The 11,644-nt window shown below is 30.8% G+C and overlaps 1 protein-coding gene across 1 annotated transcript; it reads left to right on the top strand.

Annotated features, from left to right (window-relative positions):
• The first annotated feature begins 5,088 nt into the window (after positions 1–5,088).
• Positions 5,089–10,566, top strand: LOC148608884 (uncharacterized). Its single transcript, XM_088541318.1, has 6 exons — positions 5,089–5,212; positions 6,983–7,074; positions 8,257–8,391; positions 8,773–8,883; positions 9,786–9,888; positions 10,271–10,566. Exons 2-5 carry the CDS (start codon positions 6,986–6,988, stop codon positions 9,874–9,876), a joined length of 426 nt encoding a protein of 141 aa, XP_088397444.1. The 5' UTR covers positions 5,089–5,212; positions 6,983–6,985; the 3' UTR covers positions 9,877–9,888; positions 10,271–10,566.
• The last annotated feature ends 1,078 nt before the right edge of the window (positions 10,567–11,644 follow it).

Below are 11,644 nucleotides of genomic sequence, written 5' to 3'. Positions count from 1 at the left end.
GAACTTGAAGAATGAGACATGCTAAGATAAAATTAATTGAATTGTCAAATGCAGGAAATGCTTTTAATAGCATTTTTATGATCCTGTTTCAGGGGCCATAACTCCCACACCAGTTGACGAATCGTTTTGTGAATGTCGGCATAGGCCCGTCTCTTGATGCTGAACAATATTAACGTTTGCCAGAATTTTGCTAAAGGCAACGGTTTATGAGTTATTTGCAAGACCCCTATGTTCTATTTGTAGTAACGGCGGCCATCTTTTTCACTGATCATAAATCCCAATGGTCATTTTGTGCTTAATACTCTAAGGAACAATCATGCAAAGTTTACATCCTGAAGGTCTAGTAGTTTCAGAGGAGAAGATTTTCAAAAATTTGTCCACGACGACGACGACATACACCATGTGATTGCATAAGTTCACTTGGCATTTGGCAAGGTGAGCTAAAAAAAGGAGATCTTAATTACAGGAGATTTCAGCATGTAGACAAAACACTCAGTCCAGGCCTTTAGGTAGTAATACTTACTCGGATAAAAAGAACAATAACTAAATGAAGACATTATTTTAGACGTTATTAGCAGTATCTGCTTTAGTACATACCATATGGATGTGTTTGTCAAACAGATAACCACTGGTAATCCCTTAACTATAGGCATTTAAGATCTTTACTAATCTTGACAGAATAAAGTCTTTATCAACAATCCATGATAAGGAACAATCACACTTCATAAACTCATGCGTTATGGCATCGATTGCATTATCATTTTCTTAAAAGGCGAGGACAAAATTGATCGTATTTTAAACACATAACAGACGTCCATTCTTTAAATTGCTGTATGTTAAAGATACAAAGGTTTTATTTATATATAACCTTTGAGGTAATTTTGAATATTTTTGATATAACAACGACAGTTTTTAAGTATAGTTTTACCGTAAGCATCTTTAATAATTAATTTGATGACCTTTTTCCAAATCGGACTTTTGACGCAGTTTATTCGACGTGGAGGCGCTTTATCAATTAAACTAAAATCTTGTTTACTGAAAATAAAATATAACTATATATAATAGGAAACAAATTCTATAAGATAAATGCTATAACAAAAATAACATTAATCAACAAACGCAAAAAGATGAAATTAAATAAATTGAAGTGATTTGAATACAAAAAGTATTTTTATGATATTTTGGACAGAAAATATTTTTGAACGAATATATATGTTAATGAAAATCAATACAAACGAGAAAGAAAAGACAGGATCATTATCACCAAATATAATTTTATATACAAGGGAATAAAACATAGGATCATGATCACCAAATACATGTTAATATACAAATAGCAGAAAACATAGGGTCATGATCACCAAATATAACTTAGAATACAAGGGAAGAAAACACAGGATCATGATCACCAAATATAACTTAGAATACAAGGGAAGAAAACACAGGATCATGATCACTAAATATAACTTAAAATACAATGGAAGAAAACACAGGATCATGATCACCAAATATAACGTAAAATACAATGGAAGAAAACACAGGATCATGATCACCAAATATAACTTAAAATACAATGGAAGAAAACACAGGATCATGATCACAAAATATAACTTAAAATACAAGGGAAGAAAACATAGGATCATGGTCAGGAAATATAACTTTGTATACAAGGGAAGAAAATATAGGATCATAACCACAAAATATAACTAAAAATGCAGGAGAAGAAAACATAGTATCACGATTACCAAATACATGTTAATATACAAACAGCAGAAAACATCGGATCATGATCACCAAATTTAAGTTAAAATACAAGGGAAGAAAACATATTAGGATCATGATCACTAAATATAACTATATACAAGGGAAGAAAACATAGGATCATGATCACCAAATATAACTATATACAAGGGAAGAAAACATCGGATCATGATCACCAAATATAACTATATACAAGGGAAGAAAACATAGGATCATGATCACCAAATATAAGTTAAAATACAAGGGAAGAAAACATATTAGGATCATGATCACTAAATATAACTCTATACAAGTTAAAATACAAGGGAAGAAAACATAGGATCATGATCACCAAATATAACTATATACAAGGGAAGAAAACATCGGATCATGATCACCAAATATAACTATATACAAGGGAAGAAAACATAGGATCATGATCACCAAATATAAGTTAAAATACAAGGGAAGAAAACATATTAGGATCATGATCACTAAATATAACTCTATACAAGTTAAAATACAAGGGAAGAAAACATAGGATCATGATCACCAAATATAACTATATACAAGGGAAGAAAACATCGGATCATGATCACCAAATATAACTATATACAAGGGAAGAAAACATAGGATCATGATCACCAAATATAACTATATACACAACGGAAACATTGTGTTACTAGTTATTATTCTGTTTTTACTAAAGTTAAAATGTAAAGAAAAAGTGTACAATTTCTATATTTCAGTTGTAACATTATGGCACGTTTACCGAAAATAACGGCCTTGTCCTGGTCACAATCTACTACTACAGATTCCTTGACGCCAAAATGTACCAAAATATATATGATAGGGAACGATTAAATGAAGAGAATTGAACTTACTACTTAATACGGAAACAAAATTTCAAATTTGTGAAGTACACTATGAAGTGATTGTTTCCTTCTCGTTCGTGTCATTGTGTCATTTCAAAGGAAAATATAAAAGTACAGAAAGGTCAAATGATCTTCGATTTCGTTTCAAGATAACTGTATGAATATATCGAGAGGCTATCTACTCGTTGTTAACTCAGTGTTGATATTTAAATTGTGCACATATAACAAAGGAAATATAAATCATTTACATTAAATACATATTGAGAACATGGTTGATCACTCGGTGATATATTGTATATTAAAATGTGGTTAAAGAAAAATCGAGGAAACCAAGATCCGAGCGGAATTCAAAAAAATATAATCCAAGAATAATGACTAGACATGGAAAACAGACACACAAACAAGGAACATGACATAAACTAGCACATACATAGAAACAAAAGTAAATAAGCAACTCACACAAAACACTGGGCACATGGTCACTATAACCAGTCAAAAAATATTTCAGGAAAAGTAGCAGATCCAAGGACATGAAAATAAGAAGAGTTGTTTTAGGACATAACAAATATGTTTCTACATTTTTGTTGATTATCTTTATTTATATTGAAACACACCCCTGCCTTGATTTTAGAAAGAACTATACTTAATAGAGATTCTTCAGATTTTAAACATTTCGAATTTCACCCATCCTATAACAATTATAAATAAGAATAAGAATATTTCAATTTCCAAATTACAAGACCCAAAAAGAGCATTTATATAATCAACTACAATAATTAAAGTAATTGAGTAAACAATAAGACATTACACTATAGTATAAGTAACATTATATCACCACAAGCATCAGAGACATAACAAAAACACATAGAAAACAAGATTCCCTAACATTCATAAAAAAAAAACTTGCATAGTTTAGGAGTAAAAGTCCTCTGTTAGATGACGTAGAATGAATTCAACAAGGAACTTCTCAAATAGGAAAACGTTTATTAAACTTGAGGACCTAAACTAAAATACTAGTTAACCAATTATAATCTTAATATAAAATGATTTTACGCCCAAAATAAGTGCACAAAGTTAGCACTTGGTTCTTAACGATTTCTGCTCCATATATGAATCAGGCAAAGCCAGCAACAAGGTTTAAACATTCTAGTTTTTTTTTTTAAGAAAACTAGTATCATAAAGGAAATTTGTGCTCCCTTAAACGTAAAACCAGTTTTTACCATTTGTTTAACGGGGATATTACATAAGGAACTAGCTAGATTGGCATTTCTTATAAAAACAATGACTATACGTCAATTGGCATGTAACATTTACACAAAATTTATCAGCCCTTTCCTGATTGTTATGGGGAATAGTACTTAATTAAAGTAGGTTGAACGATCTCTTCATAAATCATTGAATGTTTTTTACCTCTTTCAAGATGGGAATTTAACTAACGTGACATTTTTCATACACCATTACTTTCTATGTCATGGCGCATGCCTTTAACCCCCAAAACACGCTTTCAAACCATGCAACAAGATGTGTGACCGGGAGTGGGATCAGATTAAGAAGCAACACTCAAAAAGGGCCAAAATCTAAAACATTGCGTACATCTACACCTTATACGATCACTGTACGATCCATTTCTTTAAAAATAAATAGATAAATAAATAAATGAGTTTTATTAAGAGTCGGCATGAAATACATAATAATAAACCTAAGTTCTATTGAGCTTTGGACCGACATGTAATTAACTAATTCCATTCCCTTCATTTATTTTACCGTTATGCATCAAAGTTTTAACTGGACTGAGATATTAACAGTAAATGCACGAACCATACATCAAGAACAGTGAGTCGACATGATAATCTTAAAACAAAATCGTCGATTAACTTCAACTGTCTCTTTTATCCAAACATCCAACTTCAACTGGGTTGCACCAATTATTGAAACATTTTGTCAATGCAAAATGATTGTCAAAATAATGAATTATTTAAAAAAAAAAAGTAATTTTTGGGTATGAAACCGGGTAATAAAGTATGTTTACGTAACTGTGATACAAAGCTCTACAATCAGTTGAACCCTATAGTTTCTATACGAAGTTAGTTTCTGTTGAATCCACCATTATAAAATTTGAATGACTGAGGAAATTGAACAACGTCTTTATCATATTGACGCAATCAAATGTAAAATAAACTAGTATTAAAGATGACCCAAGAACACCAAAAGATCTAAATATACATAGGTACACGAAGGCATATTACTTGGGATAGGTCATAAAACGTAGATGTTTAGTTTGAATTCTAGTGGCACACTCCAGACTGTCCTAAAACGTGACAGATTTGACAGACAGAAGCTATTAAACCCCATCCACAGTCACGTAATGGACAGATAGGTTCGCTCAGAACGTTCGATTTTTCACTTTTACAAATCTTAAGAATCTACTTAAGAAGCGATGTTCGATTGGATAGTTGACGCCTTGTGTCGCCTCCAAACGCTGCTTTGCTAATGATGTTATTACGTCACTAATTTATTGGAACTTTTCTATAAAAGTTGAAAAATCATAGTTTTCTTCCATTCACTATTGACAAGGAATTGTTTGAAGAATACCAAAGGTAAGCATTTTATGATTATTTATATAAAAAACATAATTGGCTTGTTCTGATTAATTACATTGATTTAGAAGAATTTGGTAAATGTAATAGTAACCAAAAATATTTGAAATCCTTGTTTTGTATACATCATCAAGAACCTGTGCGCAATTGTAAGAGTTTAGGTTACGTGTTCTTCATGTTTAAAGAACCCCATCCTGTCCTGATCTATAAATCATGTTCAAACTGTAAAGATTATTTTTAATGGAAACTGTTAACTTCACCTATATCACTTTATAAGAGTTATCTATCTTATGACTTTACTATGAAACTTTTTAGATTGAGATTAAAATTCATGCAAATGATTTTATTAAGACAGAAATGGCACTCTACTTTTTATAAAGTTCGCATGCAATGCTTACTTGTCATGTGTTCAATCTCACAAACAAATTGCAGAACAACATTTACAAGTCAAGAAGATCATAATATTTGCTATCATGTTTGTTTTGAGACATTCGTTTTGCATCAAATGACACTTAAAAAAATTGAATGTCTGAATTTTTCGATTAAATTCAATAAAACATATTTCAAGAAATCTTCATTTTGTAAAGGCGTGTTTGAGACGACTCGCTTTGGATTAAATGTACGACAAAACAGTTACGAATTTCTGACTCAAAACGGTTTTTATTCAGTTAGTTCAATTTCAAGTACTTTTAAATACTGGTACAATTTCATTGAAAAGCCCGTGGATTTTCTTCAAGCGTTCCAAGAAGGAAGAAATGAAATAAATCAAAGGATTATCTCAAATCTTCGTTTATTATAAAAAAAGGCGCGACGATAGACAGTTAAATTAAATGCCAAGAAAAGCATACGGATGGAATACAAGGAAATAAGCTTGAAGCTGAAAGTTATATCAAGATTAATACATATATAATCATTAATTAAAACGAGTCGAGTAGTAATCTTCGTATTTTTTGTTCGGTTTCGGTTGGAGTGTTTAAATTGAACTACTCAGTATTCATTTTTTTCTTTACATTATGCCAAGAAAAGGTTTTTGATCGAATTAAAACAATTTATTAGAGAGAGAGAGAGAGAGAATTTGAAAGTAGCGTTCATACTTATTTGAATATAACAAGAACAGCCATTTCATCACTTGTCTGGTCTTTGTTCCTGGATTACATTTTTTTGATTACCGCTATAACCTTGGTTCTCTTGATTACTCTTTGCATTATTTATCCTCCTCCCAAATAAAAAATGCTTTTAAATTAAAGCGGATTTTCATTGGAGAAATAAAATAATTAACGTCAAAATTTGAAATAATGTAAATTCTGAGCCGTCAGATATGATATATGATAATGACAGAAATAGCCAATCTTTATATTCTATTAATAGTAGGATTAATTATACTTTTTAGTCAACTTACTTTAATTTAAGACATTTTGATAAAAATCGAATGATCCTGTCCATGGAAAATAAAGGTCAGGCATAATGCAGTATCTAAAACTGGAAATAAGAAACGAACCTTCTACGCATACTAATGCAAACTGGCATTCAAATACGAAAGAAGAGCTTCTCATTTTCATTGTTCATTTATTCAATTACATTTCTAAATAAACAAATTTATAACTTTGCTGAATCAATTTTAGTAATAATAAGTTAATACTAAATATGTAAGAAATGAACTATTAATTTAAAAGGCATTTTGTTAAATAGATCATTTTATTCTTTGAAAAAACATCCCGATTATTAACTTAGGATTATAATGATTACCAATGTCCTAAACAATTATTATAGATAATGATGAAGACAACCGGCCTAGTGGTAGCAGTGACGATACTGTTGGCATGTGTTGTACAAGCCCGATACACAGATGATGACTTAGATCGGTTAGTATTTCAACGTTGTCATATCAATTCATTTGAAAAAAGTTAATCTTCATTTTATTTTTTTCAAATTTCTCGCAGAAACAACCCTGATTCAGCTTACTTAATCATGACCTTTTTCAACAAATTCTTGATAATTCGTTTCTTCAATTTCTTTCAATATTTGTGTTTTCTTCTAATATTCGTATTGCATAAGGGCACAGTGTATCAATGTCAATATCTGTATATTGATAGCACTTATACAGAATAGGTTTTTTATACACCAGGCTTATTGTTCCGAATTATTTTTTCACCTTTCTCAATATGTACGAAACATGTTATAGAAATATGTTTTCCCTAGAAGACAACATAGTTCCGTCAATTTCAGACGGTTTTAGCTGTATTATTGTCATTTGTTACATGTAGTTTCCTTCTTTTGACTATTTTGTTTGATTATTGCCTGGAGATAACCTTCTAATGAGACGTTTTAACATGCTATTCCTTCAGTTTGTAAGGTTTGAATGTTATTTATTCAAGGTGACGTCACTATTGTCTGCAGACATTTTTTTCTATTTTTGACTTTGTGCATCTTTTGAATTTGTCTTGAATAAGGCTCAATATTAAATTATTAGAAATACTAAGCTATCTTAAATTAAAATCTGAATTATTTGAAGTATTTGTTTTTATTCTATTCCGCTGTTTTTCGGATGGGAAATTCAATATTTGTCAATTAATACAAAGCATTGCATTCCTCAGAAGGAACAAAAAATCAAATACATTGTCACAAACCAAATCGGTACTAATGTCTTTCTTAGAAGATTCCTTTATATCAATTTATTTGATTTTGTCTGAAGGAATTTACATTACCGGTCTCATATTTGTCAATTTGAAATCAATTTATTACTAATTAGTGCTTCACTTTAGATGCTACAGTTATGATTTCTCGCCAAAGTTATGAACGACAAAGTTATATCACTTAAAGAATTAATGAAAAATGTCTAAAACATGAAATGACATGAAGGCTTATTCGATAGTAGTTATCTTCAGAAGAATATATATATATATCCGTAAATTGGAAAACAAAACGAAGTTACACTAACATTTCAAACTTGCAGTCTGTTATCCATTGTTTAAGAAATTACCATTAATGTGTTTTGTAATGTCTTTGTGTGTGTGTTGCGTTACATCTTCGTGACTGTGTTTCAGTAATAAACGTCAACTGGCGGACGCTAAAGCCGCCGAGTACCTGGCCCTGATCCGATTGGGTTTAGCCAATAGTTGTCATGAAGTAGGGTGTGGTTTAATTGATATACACGCCAGGTACAACAAATACCACAAAATGTACGTGTTGTGTCGTTTTGGAATGTAATTTTATGTACTGACTTAAACGGTGTAACTTGTATAATGGTATGCATTATAATATATCGCTAGTATATGTAAGCACGTGTTATATGTATAATCATGTCAGTTTGGATTTCAGCTGTGAATCAAATGCTTATAAGGAGTAGTGTAAATCTGTAATTAAATTTACAAATTGCTCGTCAATTTTGTTTTATCAAGTCACAAGAGACAAAATTTGGCAAAGTATTTTGTATTTCAAATGTTTTCATACTCCATGGACTAATAGGAATTTATCTATATATATATATATATAATCATTTGTTTGTGCTTGTTAATATACATATATATATATATGCATGTTGCTACTAAATTTACCGACAGGTTTAATAAGAGAACTTGGGCAGACCAACAAATCACAGATTATCAGGCAAGAATGGCATTACTGCGGGGACGACCTTTAATAGCTCACGGTCTATATGATATAAATAGAATGTAGGTACCCAGTGTTTATTTTCATGACATTTCTTGCAGCGTCTGTAGCATGCCTGATACAGGTCTTTAAAAATATGTTTGCAAGATAATTTGTTTACTTCTGATACTTGAAAAAGGGATAAGAAAAACGTATATGTGAAAGTATATTTTTTTGGAAAACATCAAGTGATTTGAAATAATATATATAGTTTATACCATTTTTGTCTGGTTCCCTTTAAAAAAAGGCAAAAATCAAAATTATCTTGCAAACTGACGCCATTGCCCACTAGCAGCTTTAGCACTGTACTATAACATCTGCGCATGCTTACAGATTTGTCAAGCGGACTTCTTCTGACCAAAGAATTGCAGAGTTACAGGCGCTGATTGCGTTATCGCGTAACAGAGGCCTAGTTGGGCATGGCAGAATCGATCCTTATGGCATGTAGGTATATAGAGGAGAGCTTGTGACAATGTCATAAGTGTTAAATGCATTGACGCGAAGCATGTTTTTATACCACAAATATAGCACGCAAGAATATATTCATCTATTAAATGTAATCATTTATTGAAATGTTTCAATTTTGATTGGTCAGTCCTAATTAAGGAAGGAACAACAATGCTTCAAGCAGCAACATCTTATGGAATTAAATGATCGATTTACATGTTATTTGTCTCTAGTATTTTTTTTAACAGAAACATACAAGAAAAAATGTTTTTTTCAATCTTCCTAAAAGAGATAATACCTGCAAATGTCATGACTCTTTTTACTACAATGAAGACATTCGTGATGCAAAATTATCTACACATCGAGAATATCATTTTAATGCAATGTAAATAAGGGAAACATTTCCCGCCATTAAGTAACTTTTTATTTACTGGGTAATGTAAATATGTATAATAATTAATATCCCTTCATGTAACAGTGGAAGGAGGAAGAGAGATACTGGTTTACTCAAAACTCTGATTAACAAAAACAGATTGGTCGATTCACAATCCGATGACTCACAGTTATGATTTGATAGGTTGGTATGTATCTAACATTTTCAAAAAATGACGACAGAAAATTAGTTTCGTTGTTTTTCTATATGTTGATACCCTGGTGTATATGGTACATATTTGTTACATATTTATTTCTGTAAGAAAAATGAATTTCTTGTCTTCTAAGAAATTTGCTTTACGCATTAAAATGAATAATAGGTATGTTTTCATTTGAAACATTTATCTTCTCCAAAACTTTTATACGTTTTCCCTTATCTTTGAGTATTTTTGTATTTTTGTCCTCATATTGATATATATCCTGCAAAACATAATAAAATTTCGTGATAATATTTCAGACCGTCCAGAAAAATTCCATAACATTCAAATTTGTATTGATTGATTATTTATACACCATTTTCTTCTATTCCAGATAGGTCTTTCCGTCCATAGTGCTTTCTTCAATCGTCACCATCGGTAAAATGTGAAGCTTCAAAAGGAGGAACATTCCGGAAATCTTTTTCTTCTTCTGTTTTGTTTGTTTTTGTCTCAGGAACAACTAGCTGTGCTAGGAGTCTCGCTATTTATTTTTTGTTTATTTATTTATTGAATGAAACAATGTGATATTAAATAAGTGTCCGTTATGTTTGTTTACATTTGTGTATATTTGAGTGAAATGAATGAGTTTTGAGTATACCTTAATAAATGGATCCATTTATTGCAAACTAACAGTGTTTTGTGTTAATGTTATACCAATTAGGAATTCGAATCATAAAACATGTTTTATTTTACTTTCTACTACAATGCACACTATACTAAATTGATTTTAATTTAACTATGAAGACACATCAACGTACATACAACATGCAAACCTGTATGTAACCTAAGTCTTACTTCTCACTTCTTACAACATACAAACATGAACGTAACCTAAGTCATACGTCTCACTTCATACAAACCTGAACGTAACCTGAGTGATACTTCATTCATCATAAAAACCTGAACGTAACCCGAGTGATACTGCATTCAACATATAAAGCTGAATATAACCTTATTGATACTTCATACAACATATTAACTTGAACGTAACCTAAGTCATACTTTATACAACATATAAACTTGAACGTAACCTAAGTCATACTTCATACAATATATAAACCTAAATGTAATCTACGCAATATTTCATGCAATATATAAACCTGAATTTAACCGAAGTAATACTTCATACAACATATAAACCTGAATGTAACCTGAGTCATACTTCATATAACATATACACCTGAATGTAACCTAAGTCATATTTCATACTTTCATTAACTTGCATCCAAAACCATTAAAACAGTAGTATGAGATTATTTAGCTACCATTTAGAACATAAAAATTGCCAGGGCGTAAGAATAAAATTATAACGACACAGTATTTTATTTTCGTATGTAAAAAGAAATCCAAAACAGTGGTAGAACTGACACATTAATCGTAATAAATAATTTAAGGGAAAAACTGTTCATCATTATCAAATAACACTGGGTTCTCGTAGTAATACATGTTAAACATGCTCCACATTGGTTAAGTCTCTGTTGAACAAAACCACTAATAACTGAATAGGTCTAAATGTAATAACAACATACAGTATACAGGACACTTACCCTACCGGAGCACCTGGTCCATGTTCCCAGTTTTTAGTGGAGTCCGGGTTGCTTTATTGCTTTTGTTTCTTTGTATGTATTGTTTTAGTTACTTAATGTTCTTTGTTGTGTTTTCCATGTTTGGTCTTTGATACGTAATGTCCTTGGATTACTTTCATTTG

Source organism: Perna viridis, chromosome 8, assembly GCF_037379345.1.
Source record: "Perna viridis isolate PV_CMFRI_1.1 ecotype Kerala chromosome 8, ASM3737934v1, whole genome shotgun sequence".
In the NCBI taxonomy this organism is placed as follows: Eukaryota; Metazoa; Mollusca; class Bivalvia; order Mytilida; family Mytilidae; genus Perna; species Perna viridis.
This window is presented reverse-complemented; position numbering and strand designations above follow the sequence as displayed.